The sequence below is a fragment of the Xenopus laevis genome, chromosome 4L (genome assembly GCF_017654675.1).
Source record: "Xenopus laevis strain J_2021 chromosome 4L, Xenopus_laevis_v10.1, whole genome shotgun sequence".
Classification (NCBI taxonomy): domain Eukaryota; kingdom Metazoa; phylum Chordata; class Amphibia; order Anura; family Pipidae; genus Xenopus; species Xenopus laevis.
In genome coordinates, this window is record NC_054377.1 from 79,076,218 (window position 1) to 79,094,224 (window position 18,007).

The window sequence follows — 18,007 nt, forward strand, 5'->3', positions numbered from 1 at the left end:
TTACATAGTTAATACTTCTCTGCCATCGCTGATGTGATATAGATAAACTTGATATTATATGCCAACTGTTCCATGCACCAATGTAACTTTAGTTAAGACTTCCATCTAATTACATCCAACGAGCAACATATCTCTCAGATTTGCTCAATATGAGCCTGGGGAGAGACAATACCTAGGAGACTTCTGTGCACAGGAGCAGAGAGGGGCCCCTATTCCACAGGAGTCTTCACGTCTCAACAGCTGTTTCACTTCCCAGCGTAGCTTTGTCAAGAGGACAACAAGAGGACCTAGAAACAAGAGGACCCTAGAAAACTACATATTATTGGAAAGAAAAGCGTAAATATATTTTTGTTCTTAAAACTGCCAAGTTGCAATTCTATCCTAAAATTGTGCAAGTATATCCTTAAATTGTGACATTTTTTTAAAAAAATTACCTCAAAGCTTTCAGTCTACAATCAACACATTACAGCATTTTATAAGGGGTAAAGCACACTCACCCCAGAAAGCCCTATATATTTATATTTGTAGAGGACACATTCCCCTGAATCCAAAATGGGTACACTTCTGTGTAAAGGCAAAGAAATAAAATTCCATTTTTACTTTTTTTAATGAAAAAGAAACATCTCCAATATACTTTAATTATAAAATGTCTACCGTTTTTATAAGAAACCGAGACTCTATGCAGTGAAATTCCCCCTTAGTTTTACTTGCTCTGACTGCTGAGGATGGGAAACTTCAGATAGTCCCTAGCTACTTTGCAGGGAAATGATCCTACTTTCAAACAGCAGGGGGAACCAACACCCACCACCTTACTTCGCAGCCATGCAGAACTCAAGCAGCTTTGTTCGTTTCCCAGTCGGTGACTGCATAGAGATTCATATTGGATTTTATTTATGCCTTTACATCCCCTTTAATATTTCCAACTCCAGTGGCAGGGACAGAGATAAAGGAGCCAGATTTAAACAGATAAACTGGGATTTTCATTGAAGGATTATTTTTACTTTAAATGTAACCACAATTGGCATGAACACTGCGGAGTAGAAAGAAAATACCTAAACGGCTTTCTTAAAAGGTTTGCTGGCTATCTAATTCTTTGCTTTTATAAACACTGGCTATGACTGAAGTAACACCGCTGTTAAAACATACTGATGTTAAGCATAGCAGTGCATTCTGTGGGCTTGCAAATGTGCTAATACAGTACCTACTCCGTCCATCCTGCTGCTTGTCTGTCCAAAAATATATCTTTCCATCAGTTTTTCTGTTCCACAGCTTTGTTTGTCCCGCAGGCAGTATGTATGTACCTCAAGCACTGTCTCCTTATAGTAGTGTGTTTGTCTCTTCCACACTCAGCTCTTCTAGTAATATGTATGTCCTGCCACCAACAGTAGTATGCATTCTAATTCAACATTTTAAAACATACTATCACCCCATTAGTTATTTGCCAAGCAGCATGCCCAATCACAGAAATATCTGCATCCTTCCAACAGTATCTATCCTTCCCATGGCAAGTCTGGTGATCCTTCTAGCAGTGTGTTAGTCCATTAAGCAATACTTTCATTTATTAATGGATTTCAAATGAAAGGAATAGAACACAGCAATGTGTGCACAGACACTGAAAACCGATCCTAACAAGCATTATCCTTAACAGTATTCAGTTAAAGTAATACGGACAGGTTTTTACAGGGAAGTGTCTGTATCACTTTAAAAAACCTGTTCACACCAATCTAATGTGTTAAACTGACACTTTGCCTCCTCCCAAACATCTCTTAAGCCAATGCCGATAGAAGCTGTAAAGCTAAGCATGGGGCGGAGAAGAAATGATATGTGGTGCAAATAGTGCCAACCTATGAGGTCACTGCTGTAGCAGCCATGGCTGAGGAGATGCCAGGAGTCCAACCTCAGGTAAGGAACACTGCAAGGTGGCAAAATAGATTAGCTTTAGGAAACCATTTAGTACAATGGAAAACAGAACACTTTGTTATCAACAGGAAATCTGTTATAAATATAGCTAGGATCCAGGCTTTAAATCAGGACAAAAGTGCTGATTTGTAAAAGAAAGAAAGGAAAATTAACTATTTGATCACTCTTCTCTTTACAAGCTCAAAGGTGACTCCTTTTTCAAATTGAAAAACATGCTGTGCTGAATAAGTCATCATTAGGTTCCACATCAATCCAGTTACAATTAACAGCAATTTCTTTAAATTGTATTTATATTTGGAGTGCACAACACATGAATACATTGTGCTGCAATGTTTAACATTGTAGCATGGAGACCAACTTGACATGGAACTATGAAAATGTTTGCAGGATTCTTAAAAAAGTGTTTATACCATCCCAAACTTGTGAAATAAATGCAATTCTTTTCCTTCCTCAACACTTCATTTTTTTCCTGCTTCAAACAATATAACCATGCTGTTTGAGGGCAGTGCAATGCAAACTGCTGAATCACGTGGAGCTGGTGAAATCTGTCTGGGACTTACAGCATGTGGTTTGCAGTCAGAAGTAATGTTTGGATGAAGAATTGAACTGTAGGAAAACTGCTTAGTAAGGCATGAGACTACAGTGTGATGATATATGCCTTACACAAAGGTAGTTTTAAATTAAGAACATATTTTTCAAAAACAAACACTCAACTTTACTACGCATAACAGAAATAAAAACCACAGAATTGATGATCCCTTTATAGTCCTATATTCTTTAGTTGTATAACCTGAAAATGAACATATTGTTCCATGTATATTATTTATTGTTTAAGTCAATACGTTTATGAGAATTATTAATCACAATACTGGTATAGAATGTACTTGCTTACAGGATGCCCCATTGGGACAGAAAACACATTTAATGAGAAAAGTGGCATAACTGAATATTACTGGGGTCCCCAGCAAATTGTTTTTCAGGCCCCAAAAATGTCTAGAGCTTAGAATTTTCATTGAAATTGTATATGAATTATGGCCTCATGGGGCTACTATACTCGGGGGGGCTGCAGCCGCAGGGTCTGCTTTTTCTGTAGGTACCCCCTGAATGAGAAGCCCTTACTTAGGCCTTCATGATGGCTACATGGCAATTGGCAAGATCCCAGGAAAGGTTTCAAGGCTGACATGACAATTTTATTTAAACTAATATTAACAGGTGTAGGGGTAAGTGTAAAGTGTAGATATTTTATACACATTAATTAAGCATTAAGGTGATGTCCCACAGCTTTTCCTCTGACTGCTAGTATTCTATGAAGTCATGGGGATGAGTGGGCAAGCTGTGCTACACCCAGTGGTGGGGATGATGATGATGAGTAGGAGACAAATGGGTGTATGAGTGTGAGCAGAGAGAGCTATAAATAAGGAGGGCTGTACAATTCCACATCAGCAAGGCCCCAGTGATGGGTAAGAGGGGTGTGTACAGCAGATCAGCAGAGTGATGTATGGAAGGAAGAAGGAGAAGCTGAAGTGAGTACCTGAGCTGTCCATGGTGCTGCCGCAGTCTGCCTGTCTGGCCGGGCTCCGGGCGGCTGCTGCCGATGCTCCGGATTGGGCTGTCACTGCCGCTGCCCCGCTCACTCCTTGCCTGCTGCTCGCCGGCCGCTCCTTCTTACTCGTATCGCCGTTGCAGTCCACCAGCTGTAAAGATTCATAGCCATCGTTATTGGGCTTTTTCCGGTAGCTCCCGAGCAGGCTCATGGGTCAGTGTGCGAGGAGCAGCAGCAGCATTCCACTGCCGGGAGGAGCTATCAAAGAGGTTCGTGACCTTATTATGGGCCTGCTAGTTCCCTCCCTCTCCCCTGGCTTGTGGGATTACACTGGGCAGGGCTCATCAGACATCCAGCAGGAAACACCGGGTCCTAGCGGAGCTGTGCGTAGGCCTCCTGCTACTGATACTACTGCTACTACTGCTGCTACTGATACTACTGCTGCTACTGCTGGACTCAATGGGGGGGAAAGTGCCTTTGTCTTGCCTGTGTGTGTGTGTGTGATCACAGACAATGCAGCAGCGGCCCTCCCCCTGCCACTCCAACCCATTTACACCCCGAGCTTCTGCTCACGCATTATTATTGTCACTGGAACATATGGCTAACATGAAATAACGGCTAGTCTAGTCTCTACATCCACCTGCCATTAGCTAATATGTCACCACGTGGGCCACAATCTGCACACAGTGCTGTTTGAAACCAAGGGACAACACTAGTAGTACTTACTTTCATCATGTATTATTTTAGAGGGTAGGTCACTCCTATACATATTACATAAGGTTGCTATTTAATTTTTTTAAATGATACGAAAGTTTCAAATAGCTATGTGCCACTAATGACCTCACACAGCCCCATCCATGAGCGTATAATATAACAGGTGACATCACTAAGCATCACTTGTTAACCAATGACATCACTAAATATATATATATATATATATATATATATTTATAAACATACATAAGAAAGAATACTTATAAAATCACAAAGATGCCCAACTTTCAGCCCAAGGCAGTTAAGGGATTCTGGGAATTACAGTTCAAACACAGCTGCAGGGCTAGGGGTTGGACATTTCAGAAAGGTCTGCCCGATGACTGGTCAAAGAAAAATGTACAATGGTGTGTGCGATGGGACATTTATGTAATTGTGCTGAGGAGGCTTTCTTCCAAAATCTTTTTATCTCTTGCACCATTTAACTAAATGGCCACTTTATAGATATGCCAGCACATTTTTTTTATTGTCTGCATTGGGCCAAAGCAATAAGAACTAGGGGAATACTACTTAATTAGTATTTTTTTATTCTCAGGGTTTGCTGCAAAAACTCTGCTGACTTCCTAATTTTACACGTCACTGGTGAGCCTATTAAGGAACGCTAACACAAAAAAGGTTGTAGGCATTTACTTTTCACTTTTGTCTGAATGCAGATTTGAGCATATAACTTTGCAAAGCAGGAGAGAAATATATAAGCACTGTGCTTTAATAGCCAAATACAACAAAACATGATACCCGTGTTGTACAAATAAAGTTGTTCACATACAGATTACACTTGGGTCATCCTCTCCTTTAGCCTCTTGGGTTAATGATCAATTATATTGCATGTAATTTAGCCCCACATGTCAGATTGCACTGAACCAAATGCCCAACCCATGACACTGATAAATCAATGTCTACACTGGATAATAAACAACTATAAGCACCATGCACCCTATATATAGGGTTTACTTTTCCTTTAAAGCATATAAGACCATTAAAAGTCTCCGGCCTACTGTGTTCTTGCACTTCAAGCACAAAGTTATAGTCCCCTCCCTGTAACATGTGCAGTTCAAAGATCCCCACTCCTTGCTACTAGCACAAGTATGTTGGAAGTTGTAGTGCAGCAAAAGCCTATTCTTATAAATATAATACTTCATTTGAAATAAATATATAGTAATACCACAATTTAACATACACTGATTTAAAGTTTTCCCAAATTTTACATCATTTTTTATTGTCCCACAAATTTGTAATACAGGTGTAGGATCGGTTATCCAAAAACCCCTTGTATAAAAAGCTTCAAATTATGGGAAGGAAATCTCCAATAGACTCCATTTTTAACAAATCATTCTAAATTTCACAAATTATTACTTTTTGTCTGTAATAATAAAACAGTATCTTGTACTCCGTCCTAAATAAGATTAGGATTGGAGGCAAAACAGTGCTATTGGGCAGCAAAGGCTAGTTACACCACTGCACTCTGACCGTTTTTATTTCTCAATACAGCGAGCAAGAATGTAGTAAATATAGTATTTGCTTTCCACTAAAGCTGGGCACACACAAGACCCTCCCAATGTAATCCATTCACACGGCAGAGCCACCTCCAGAGAACCACTTTTACCTCTAAGAACCCTGGTGCCTTAGAATGACAAAAGACCAGAGTTGGTACACAATGCTTGATGTTATGGTTTGGTTTTAAGATTTGGAAGAGCTATACATTTTCTGGAAAAAAAAATACACGAAACAGAATAACAGTGATTTTTTTTTTAGGACCCTGGCAGTGATCCCCCCCCCCCGTTACCTCATAGAGTCACAGACTCACAAAAAGTGCTAAGTATAGCATGAAACATGTAAGCATGAACTCCTGCTGTACAAGCTACAATAAGTCTTCATTCCTTTTACAATATATATAATATGAAGAAATTATAAAAAAAATAAAAAAAAGTATGAAGGAAAACAGTTCATATTTTAAAATTTGTCAGTGCAGAATTATGCAGCCAGCAGTGTAATTATCAGAACATTTTATAATAATGTTCACTGTTAAATATATACAACTGTTCATTTGGTTGGTTGTTCACCTTCCAAACACTTTTTTTTCAGTTGTTTTCCGATTGTTTACCATTAGGCATTAGTTGATACATTTCTCAGCAACATCTGAGGAATATTAGCAACTATTATATCAATTCTAACAGCTGCCTTTAAAGGAGAATTCAACCCATAGTTTAAAAAACCCCTCCCCCCCACCCTGGGTAGACCCTCCTCCCCCCAGCCTACCTGCCCCCCGGGCAAATGCCCCTAATTTTTTACTCACTCCTCCGTGCAGATTCTGGCCTCAGAGTTCATGGCGGCCATCTTCTTTCTTCTGTCTTTTTCAGAAGTTTCAGCGCATGCACAGTTGCAGTAAATTTCTGGTCCCGAACAACTGCGCATGAGCTGAAAGTCACGGAAATTTTTGTGACTTTCGGTGCATGCACATTTGTTCGGGACCATAAATTTACTCCAAATGTGCATGCGCCGAAAATGCCGTCAATGCACGAAAATTACCGGAGAACAAGAAGATGATTGCCGTGAACTCCATCGTGAGTAAAAAATTAGGGCCATTTGCCCAGGGGGGGGGCATGTAGGCTGGGGGGGAGGGTTTTTTTTTGAATACGGGTTGAATTCTCCTTTAAAGGGCACCTGTTGGGTGTTGCCTCACAAGGAAACTTCGGGCGACTTCGTAAAATGAAGTGTCGCGAGTGCCATGCCGCAGGCGGAAGACAGGGGGAAGCAGTTCAGGGAGATTAGTCTCCCCAAAAAAGAGGCGATTAGTCACCGGACGACTAAATCTCCCCGAATCTCCAGGTGTGACATTACCCTTAGAAGGTGAAAAAGTAAACTTCAATACTAGAAAAACAGTTACAAATAGATAATAGAAAGTAATTGAAACAAGTCTTTATTTCAGAAAAACAACAGAACTAAAAAAATGAAAAAAGATGAACAACTCCTTTAAGCAGAACCTACACCATTTGATAAATATTCTGGTAAGGAAATTTACAACTGGAGAAGAAATTTGTTTCTGGTTAACTGCCCTTTACGCTTGTGTAGAACTTTCTGTCTAGGAGGATGAAATGAGCTGTCACATTTAATCCATAATTTAAATGAAATCTCCTAACAATCACTCAAGAGGAATGAGCCTCTAAATGTTTGTTTGAACAAAAACCTTTTTACAATAGAAGTAGAACCGGAACAGCCCAGTACATCAAAATTAAGCCTAAAAACCAAAGACTGTTAAGTATGTTTGTTTTAGAAATGTTTACTTAATACATTTCTCAAGACTGGTCCTTATTGATCATTATGAGTCAATATGTGGATGGTTGCTGGTAAACCTAGAATAGTCTTGAATGCGTAGTGATTAGCTTTGATTACCCACACAACGGAAGCCATTTGTATGTGTTACAAAATATTACAAGTGAAAATTAGATTATGCCAAAGCCTAATTAATATAATAGAAGAAACTACTTCCTGCTAACAGGTCATGCAAAATTCATCTTGCATGTAAATCAAGTAAACAGGAACCTGTACGACCAATCTCTTACAGTTGTTGTCACATTATTGTATGCATGTGTTTTTGGTTTTCAACCAACATTAAATAAAGTTAGTGTTTTCCTGTGGCATGATACATATATGGGCACACACACACACACACAGACTGCACAGTTCAAGCATTCGTTTCCTGAAAGACAAGGCAATTTCATTGATTTGGCAAAGGCCGATAAGAATGTAAGAGGTAAATCCTTGGATCACCTGGCTGAATGGTATCCGTACCACTGTCACACACAGGGGGAAACTTTGTAATGTACAACTTAATAGTAAATGAACTGGAAGTTTACATGATTTTGCTAATTAAGGAACACTATTTACGGTCTCCAGTACAGCTTCTTGGATAACCATTATCACAAAAAATTCCCCAATAAACAATATAGCATGTTTCTTCCTTCCTGTCAGGGATGCTGTACCATCTTACATACTTGCAGCACAAGAGTCAGCCTTGCAATCTAGACACTAGGCCCTACTTAACCTAGTGCCTCTTCAACTTGGTCCTTATGAGAGCGAAGTACCGCCGGGACACTTGTCCCTTCTTCTGTCCCCGTTGGAGCCTCAACTACCTGACTCACTAACTTACCACTAACTCTCATCACATACAGCAGGCTCCACAAATCTAACCACTATCTAACTTAACTAAGGGGCAGATTTATTAAGGTTCAAGTTGTGTTTTCCATGAAAATTAGAGTTCATGAGGTTTTTTTTGGGTCAAACTCACATTTTCGGGTTAAAAAAAACCTTAAATTTGTTTATATTTATTACACCCCTTCCCTGGAAATAGCTTGAATCAGACAATACACCAACTAAAAACTGAGGAGATCATATAGGAGTCAGTGGCAGAGGTCCCTTGAACCATTTGAAGAAGTTGCAAATGATTTAAGCAATTAGAGTATTTCCTGCCGAAACAAGAGTTTTTGGGTTTCTCAACTTGAAATAGCAGAATTTAGTTTTTTCCATTCAAGTTTTTTCTTAAACAAGAAACCATTGAAGTAGGTTAATATGAGGTATAAAAAACTCGAAACATTCGACCTTTGATAAATAACCTATCTATTCTTCTTGGTACCTTCCTGAGATGACAGGCCTCAGTCTCCCTGGTGTCATGCACTTGTTCTCCTTATTAGCCAAAGAGAAAGTTGTACTCTGCTTTATATAACCTCTCCTATGGACTTTTCCTGCTTATCAATGCCACCTGGTGACTGAACCAGAAATAATTGTACTTACATAAAATAATCCATTCTACTCCTTACAATTCCCCCCAGTTAACCTGTTTGTTGTTAACTAATTAAAACACACACACTCACAGCTAACCCCTCTCACAAGGGGTCATCACTAACATACAAACCCCAGTATCCCTAATCATAAAATGAAAAGCTTTTGGATTTTGGTGCAGAAGAGGTAACTGGAACTATGAAGTAACAGAAGATGAAGGTACTTTTAAACACAAATATACAGATGGTATAATTACAGAGAGGCCTTTATTCTATATATTGTGTTGAAAAGGACACATTAGCAGCACAGTTGTACAGCAACACATTTGCTTCATAAATGGCATCAGAAGTCCCAAGTTTTGCAGCAGAGCCATTGGAGACATTTTATAAAATGTGCAAAGTTTGCTACTGGTCTAATCACCCATAGCAACCAATCAGAGGAGAGAATTTCGTGATCACCTGTTTAAAATTATACATCTTATTGGTTGGTAAAGGTGAACTGAACTTTGCCAAACTAGGTACCATAATTACATATTGGGATATATTTATTCCATAATACATCTTCAGGAAGAAAAACAAAATTCACATGCATTGGAAGGCTTAGGCACTCACAATTTATAAGACAAAATTGGCTTTAAGTGTGCAAGAAGACTGAACAACCTATTGTACCTGCAGCCCCTTTCCCATTTGTTTGTTGCTTGTAACAGAAGTTTCAGACAAGGATTCCTCAGGAACACTACAAACTTCTAATTTCCCAAGCGATGCTTGTATGACAGTGCCAGAATATTGACAGTTTCTTATTTAAATAAAAGGCAGGCAAATGCATTTTAATTGATACTGTGCTCTCAAAGAGGATCACACACACAAAATACATATAATAAGCCTTACATCAGTATCCTTTTTCACTACAATTATTCTGTAGTGCAGTCATTCTCTAGAGATATTGCCTAGCTGCTGTTGGCTTCCTTGAGATCCCTTTATACAATGACACACATGGTGTTTTGATGCCTGTGCACAATTGCACTCGGACAACAAAGTACCCAGAAATACCTCTCTGCTGCATTTTCAAGCAGTAACATAAGTGCACCAGTAGGAATGCAATGATTACAATGTTATTTGAGGTGAATGTATTTCCAAGTGTTTTGTCACCCAACAGGCAGCAGGATTTCATGCAAGCAGCACCCGTATGGTATTGCCCTTTAGGAATTTTATAAAGTTATTTTATGCATTCATTCATTTCTACAGAGCAAAAAAAAACAGCATTGCTTATAGTGGTATTTCTAACTTCAAAGCCTGATGTCTAAAGCCTTTTGCAGCAGCCATTTACCAGATATTTTTCGTTCTCTGCCGCTTCTCATTACAGGTGCCACCTAGTGGCAGGATCTACTAATGATCATTAGTACTGTATTTCTAAATTATTGGTTTTAATAAAAATTATAAATTAAAAAAGGAATGGAATACAAACTGAGCTATAACAGCAGGCAGCACATGGAGTATTTTGTTCAATTTCAGCCAGGGAATTTGTTGCATGATTTTCTACTGGATACACCCCAGTCCTCCCAAATACATATATCACCCAAGGATGGGGTTTGGGCACCTGCTCAGTGTTATATGACATCCAATAAGCCAGCATAAGTTATCCCTAGATGTAAGAAAATAGCATTTTACGTTTATGCTCACTGGAAGTGTTTACCAACGTTTCAGCATTACTCCTGGGACTGCTGTGAAAGTTAAACATTTTCCAAGTATTGCATTATATGCTTGTACTATATAAATAAAGGATAACTAGAAAAAGTTTTCCAGTCAATGCCCAGCATAAAGTTACACTTTAAGAAAACAGCTAAGAAGAGATTTGAGTTCTGCTTTATCAGCAATCCTCTAGGGCAGTGTTTCTTAAACTTTTTCTCAAGGAACCCACAGCAAGTAAATAATTCAGCTTTGCAGCCTAAAAGTTGGTATAAAACCAGTCATGTACCTTACTGTAATTACTATTCTCTGCTGTAGGAATAAGCCACATTATTAAAGGGGACATTACGACTCATTCTAAACAGCATGGGTCCCAAAACATAGGTTAAGAATCCCTGTTTTAGGGGCTGAAAATTAACCTGCCCTCTGTAGCAGGTTTAACCCTATACGCTATAGACTAGTATAAAATTAGGGCCCAGTCCTCAATCTGCCAATGGACTACATATCCTAGTACCCCATGTCAGCAGAGGAACGGAGCTGCCCACAGTTACAGTATATAGCAAAGCAGACTTTTGTGTGCTGTGTTTATTTAACAATGTATGTTTGCACATGGCCTGTCTCCTGATTGACTATCATGGGACACCCATGGGGCACGCAAAATTTGCGAGCCTGTTGCAGGTCACCACTACCCCTCCCGCCCCCCAAGCACCCTGTTCCCCCCCACCTCGGTTGTGGGGTCTTCCCCCTCTAGTTACACCACTGGATGAGGACTCTCATAGTATGCTAGAATTTGTATATTTTGGCTCTGAGTTGGATTTGATGCAATATTCACCCCCCCCCCCCTTTTTAACATCCACTCAATGAATAGCTCGTGGTTGAACATACTTGTTGCCTATTGTGTTACTTATAAAATATCTATGGATTTTGTTATTTCTGACACTAAACAAGAAAATGAATCAGTTTCATATCGACATTTCCTTCACTTCCTGATGCTGCAGAGCACGAGAAGAGTTGCTAAAACTAATCAAGTGTCTACTGTAAAGGCTGAGCTGCTTAATGGCCGCTGCTTTTTTTTTATTTTTTTATAATTCAAAGGTAGATAAGCAACGCTAAACAAATTGCCCTGTTTATAAACAAGGGGGTGGAAGTTCGGTGAAAAATAACTTTAAAATTTGTGTTTTTCAATGGTAAAAAATTATTTAGGTTTTTTTTGTTTGTTTGTTTGTTTGTTTGTTTTCTTAAAAAAAGAACAGGCAGAACAAAATTTATTGTGTTCAATATTAGGGTGGTGGCAGACATGGCTACTCTGGGAGATTAGTCGCCCCCCTCTTTGGCGACTAATCTCCCCTAAATGCCTTCCTGCCAGGTAGAATGTAAATCGCCGGCGGGATGGTACTCGGATCGCTTCAGCTTTCGGAAGTCGCCTGAAGTGTTCTGAGTGCCATCCCACTGGCAATTTACATTCTAGCCGGTGGGAAGGCATTTAGGAGAAGAGAGCGATTTGTCGTTGGGTGACTAATCTCCCCAAGCAGCCTCGTGTGCCACCAACCTTAGCATTAGATTTTTTAAGTATATACCGTGTCTGGAAGACAGATCTCCTCCTGATGATTGATTCTGTAACTGCCTCCTACCCCAGCAGTGACCTGTCCTTAATTTAACTCCTATCCCAGCTGCCCTTATGTACAGTTTGTGCAGAGTTTTTTGTGACAAAACTTAGTGGCCAATATTGATCTGCCTAATGCAACAGCACTGTATGTGCTACAAACATAAGAAGCCTGTTATGCACATGCTTCTAGCTAAACATGGCCACCTGAACTGGGAGCTCCCTCCTGGCGCTGGTTGCTTATAGCTCACATGGGGCATTTAAAAAAAAAAAAGTAAAAAATTGTTTCCCCCAACCAGAGAGTGGCTTCTATTGTGTGGAGGACACATTTTTTGATGACTAGTGACTTTTTTAGATCACAGTAACTGCTGATCCTCTCCCTCTCTCCTAATAATAGTGGAGGTCTATTTGGCAACTGTTAGAGTGAGGACACACTGGGTGTACGACCAGCTTTACTCTACCGGCATATTTTAGGCAGACAAAGAGAAGTGACCCCCCCAGATTATTTTATTTTAAGATCCCTTAAATTGGGTATTGTAGTCCAACAGAAGCCTGAGAGATGACACTTTTTTTTTTTTTGAGGCACAATGTATTTGCTGATGTGGGAGCCCTCTAGCTATGCTACTTTGAGTACAGCTGAGCTGCAATGTGATGCTTTCTCTGGATCTGGAAATTTTAGGAACATTATATACATATTTTCCAAATTAAATTCTTACAGTGGCCACCAGAGCTTTGCTGTCACTTCTCCAGCAGCCCCTGCATATTCAGTAAGCAGTCACCAAAGAGTGGTTGTGACCAGAGCAACATTTTTCATGAGAATGACTGTATTAGATAATTAGTGTATTAAAGACTTCTGTTTAGGCATAGTTTTTCTTTGGGGGGGCATGCCTGTTTTTACGACCCCAGCTCATCTGTTTTCTACTCTAAATGACAACTGTGACGAATGCTGATAAGAAGAAGGGCATGTTTTTCAGTATAAAAAAAAAAAGACATAACAGTCAAGGGATTAGAGAATTAGCAGCCCCCAACCCCCCTGGAGCTACAGTGTACAAACCAATTCACACCAGGGGGGCTTGGCAAGATCCCTCCCTCTACTGAAACAAAGTCTTATGGCCTGGGAAGTGGGTGTTGTTGTTGCCGCAGGGGCTGAGTAAGCAGCATCTGCAGTTCCTGAGTAGGAGTATTTTTTTTTAGAAACCTCTGGGGGGTATGCCCTGCCTGTAGCAGGACACCCTTCTTTGGAACCTCTCTAGACTATATCCTAGCTGCAATAAGAACATTCTCTCCAATAGCTGATTGAATTCTCTACCCCCAATGAGAAATGTATACTGTTGGAAGTCTGCAAGGATATTCTCAGGTACTCGGTGGATGGTTTAAAGGGAAACTCTGCCCTGCTGACCTACGGATTTTATGAAGAGAACTCTTTTTTAAATAGGGGCACCAGTAAGGGGACTGTTGTTCAATATACTGATAGATTGGGCGATGACAGGGGTGCAGAGTGCAATAAATCGGTTTTATTATAGGAAATCATCAAGAAATTAGGCAATTAAGCAATGTTCTAAATATAACCAATATGAAATATTGTACTAACATAAAAAAACTGGTGCAGCTCATATTAGATGTATCATTTCATAATAGTTAACCTTTAAGTGTATTAATAACCTAGACAGCAAACCAGGCCTTTCCCACAAGGCCTGTACCTCAGTTTAGCTATAGCAAATGGAGTTCGTAATTATCAATATCTGGCTAACATGTTGTCTAATCTTAGGCACGTGAAGTAAACATACCCATAGGATGCCCATATACATTAAAACAGCTTCTAATAACATTACACAGTTAATGCAGACTTCAAGGGCACTGACGTACATACGTGTGAATACTGCGACGTAAAAAAAATGGCACCGTTCAAATGCAACTTCAGCAGGAACTGGCTCATCGAGGAAATCTATACTGTGGCCTCCAGCTTTGGTAGAAATACAACTCCCAGCATCCACTGTGATCAGCAAATCACTCAAGCAGCTATGCAGATTCCTCTCCTTCGTCATTGGGGCAATAATCACAAAAATTCAATCTGAGCTAAATATTAAGCTGTTGGCTCAGTTGGTGAGACACACAAGGGATGCATTTATCAGCAATAAAATAATGGCTGAGGTTTATTTAGCTAATGTTGGTGTACCTATTTATGTACAAGATCTCCAGTAACTGGCATGGAGAGTGGGTACTTCAAGCTTTCATGCCACTGGCAACCCTTCAGGAGAGTGGCCTGATCTATCTATATATCTATCTATCATCTATCTATCTATCTATCTATCTATCACATAACACAGTGTTTTATCGTTTCGTCCTGCAGTGAAACCCACAAGCACCCCTGCCTCCTGCTGCAATCTGGATTTATCTTTTCCAGGCAGCTCTGCATTAATATTGCATCTGCCCCTTATTTCCAGTGGGAGAGGAGAGAGGAGTCAGTGGTCCATATTTAGAGCTGGAGCTTCTCTTACCTGGATCTGCACAATGCGTCATCCTCTCGTTTCCGTGGATCAGTAATAATCCGGCTGCTTATTAATCGCTGTCTTTTCATTTGTCTTTCAAATCCTGTCAAAGGTCACCGGGTCCCTGGCCATGAATGTAGCGTAGGCTGCTGATGGGGGGCTGCTGACAGCTCTTGTGCTGCGTCTTGTGGTTGGACAGGGAGGATTTAAAGGAAGGCTTAGCAAATTGGCAGATAAACACAGGCTAAAACATGGCATGGATTCCCTCACACCAACCCCCCCCCCCCCCCTCTTTCCACTTTTCCACGGTTTCTTTTCTTCTTGCTTTTATGATCAGTCAGTCGCAACAACAGCTCATAGCTATGGCTCCTCTCCCTGCTACACTATGGCTGCTGCTGAGCCTTGCCTGAAGAGAAATCCTGTGCAGCGGGAGACATGTTTATAAGCAGTGTCGGACTGGCCCACAGGGATACCAGGAAAACTCCCGGAGGGCTCAGGTGTCCTGCTTCAAAGCATTTGGCCTATTTCATGGCCATTCCCTATTTCTATGAGAACAAAGAGACTAAATAGTTGAAATAATAGATTTTTGCATGTAAAGAAAAGAGACTAGCAGAATAGAGGATGTGTGAGGAGAGGAATTATAATAGTACTGAGAGTGGGCCCCTGATCTAAGGTCTTTTGGTTGGGCCCCTGGTGTCCCAGTCCGACACTGTTTATAAGCCACAAGCCTCTGTCTGACTGGCACGGGCAGGAAATAGTTAATAGATTTTAAAAAAAAAAACCTAATCCTTTTTGTTATTACGCAGGCACAAAAGGAAAGTCAGGCATGGACAGTGGTCAGCTCAGGAACATGGTAAGTCGTCCGATGGACTGATGTCAATTTCCTTTTCTTATTGGGAATTCTTTATGTTTTGTCACAAGAGGATAGGGATTTGAAATAGTTAAAGAAATGGTTTATGGTGGTTAAGGGGAGCATTAAATCTAGGGATGCACCGAATCCACTATTTTGGATTTGTCCGAACCCCCACATCTTTCGCAAAAGATTCAGCTGAATACCGAACCGAATCCTAATTTGCATATGCAAATTATGGGTGGGAAGGGGAAAATATTTTTTACATCCTTGTTTTGTGACAAAAAGTCACGCAATTTCTATCCCCAACACTAATTTACATATGCAAATTAGGATTCGGATCAGCCGGGCAGAAGGATTCAGCCGAATCTGAATCCAGTTGAAAAAGACTGAATCCCGAACCAAATCCTGGATTCAGTGCATACCTAATTAAATCAACCAGGATGAGATTAACTGTATGAAAGGGGTAGTTCGTCTTTTAGTGTGTTATAGAATGGCCAATTGGTCTTCATTATCTATTTTTTACAGTTTGTAAATTATTTGCCTTCTTCTTCTGACAAACTTTTCAGTGGGGGTCACTGACCTCATCTAAAACAAATGTTCTGTAAGGCTATGAATGTACTGTCATTTATACTTTTTAGGGATGCACCGAATCTACTTTTTTGGATTCGGCCGAATCCTTTGTGAAAGATTCGGCCAAATACCGAACAGAATCCAAACCCTAATTTTCATATGCAAATTAGGGGTGGGAAGGGGAAAACATTTTTCACTTCCTTGTTTTTTGACAAAAAGTCACGTGATTCCCCTCCCTGCCTCTAATTTACAAATGCAAATTAGGATTAGGATTCGGTTCGGCCAGGCAGAAGGATTCGGCCGAATCCGAATCCTGCTTAAAAAGGCCGAATTAAGGCCGAATCCCGAACCGAATCCTGGATTCGGTGCATCCCTAATACTTTTTATTACTTTTCTTTCTATTTAGGGTTTCTTTTATTCATATCCCAGTCTCTTATTCAAATCAATGCATGGTTGCTAGGGCATTTTGTACCCTAACAACCAGACTGCTGAAATTGCAAACTGAAGAGCCGCTGAATAAAAAGCTAAATAATTCAACCACAAGTAATAAAAAATGAAAACCAATTGCAAAATGTCTCAGAATATCACTCTCTACATCATAATAGAAATTAAGTGAAATGTGAAGTCCAACCACAGGGAATATCTGCAGTAACAGACAACCTTAAACGGCGGTTGTTCAGAATTACCCCCAGTCATTGTGCGAATATAGTCATTAAATGTACTTGCTTCCAATGTTCCCTCTAATTACTTTTCAGCTATGTGCTAAAAAAAATCATTTGTGCGCACATTTTATACTTGGGTGAGTAGTTTTTAAAAAACTGTGTGCTCAGGTCAGAATTAATACGAAATTTGTTGTTTTCACCACTGTTTGTGGTGTATGCTGGCCTCAAAATTTGTGTGCGCTTGCACACCTTAGAGGGAACTTCTATAGGCTCCACATAGTTGTGCTCAGCTCCACTTGGTCCATTCTGCTCCCTTTTGTGAAGTAGGCAGAGAACCCATATTGACAAAGGACTCCCATGGAAGCCTGCATCAATTAGCACAGTGAACTTGCACCTAAAGAATCAGGCACACACATAATTTTCATGCAGAGCATCGAAACAATGTAATCCAAACACCAAAGATTTTAAATATTAATTGAGTCTGATTTTGGCACCAAATCTGCTGTGTGTGCACTGATGCCTCCCCCTGCCTCTTTTTTGATCATATGCAGGGCGCTTTCATTTTAAATGCAAGCTGCAGGTCTCTGTATTCTGAAATGGCCTTTTTTGCACATTTACACAGGTGACAGGTTTTTTTTAGTGAAGCACATATAGATAACCAGTACTTTAGAACCCTGTTAGCCACATAAACATATACAAATACATCCAAGTCTGGTGCTTTTGTAAAAATAACAAAAATATAATCTTGGGCCACTGGCAATGTTCCCTCTAAGGTGTGCACATGTGTGTGTGTGTGTGTGTGCACAAAAGTTTTTAGACCAGCACACAGGCACAAACTGGAAAAAAACCTACAAGTATGCTGTGAAACCTTTAGTTCAGGGTGCTTGATGGATGGTCAGACCCCGCCCCTGCATGCTCATTGGTGATGTAATTTGCCAGTTAACAGGGGGCAGTGCATCCAATTGAATCATTGTGGGCAGTGCAGCAGGAAGACTGGTGGGCAGTGAGGCAGGCTGCAGATTTAGTTCCAGATACAGAGGTTGTTAGAAAATATGTAGGGTGCCTTCTCATTGTCTGTGCAAACCAGCTTTATTTAGCCCATGTGTTCCGGCACTTGTGGGGAGGCGGGGTCAGG

General features: G+C 40.2%; 1 protein-coding gene across 3 annotated transcripts in view; it reads right to left on the minus strand.

Moving 5' to 3' along the window:
- dnajc6.L (DnaJ heat shock protein family (Hsp40) member C6 L homeolog) overlaps positions 1-15,028 on the minus strand; it is a 52,545-nt gene extending 37,517 nt beyond the window's left edge. The window contains exons 1-2 of one of the 3 annotated variants that reach the window (XM_018258228.2): positions 14,797-15,027; positions 3,452-3,614 (exon numbers count right to left, since the gene is read on the minus strand). In XM_018258228.2, the coding sequence (XP_018113717.1) occupies positions 3,452-3,464 (13 nt within the window). In that variant the 5' untranslated portion in view covers positions 3,465-3,614; positions 14,797-15,027. Of the gene's footprint in view, positions 1-3,451; positions 3,909-14,796 lie in introns of those variants that run through there. The other 2 variants (XM_018258227.2, XM_018258226.2) reach the window with 2 other exon arrangements.
- Positions 15,029-18,007: the final 2,979 nt, after the last annotated feature.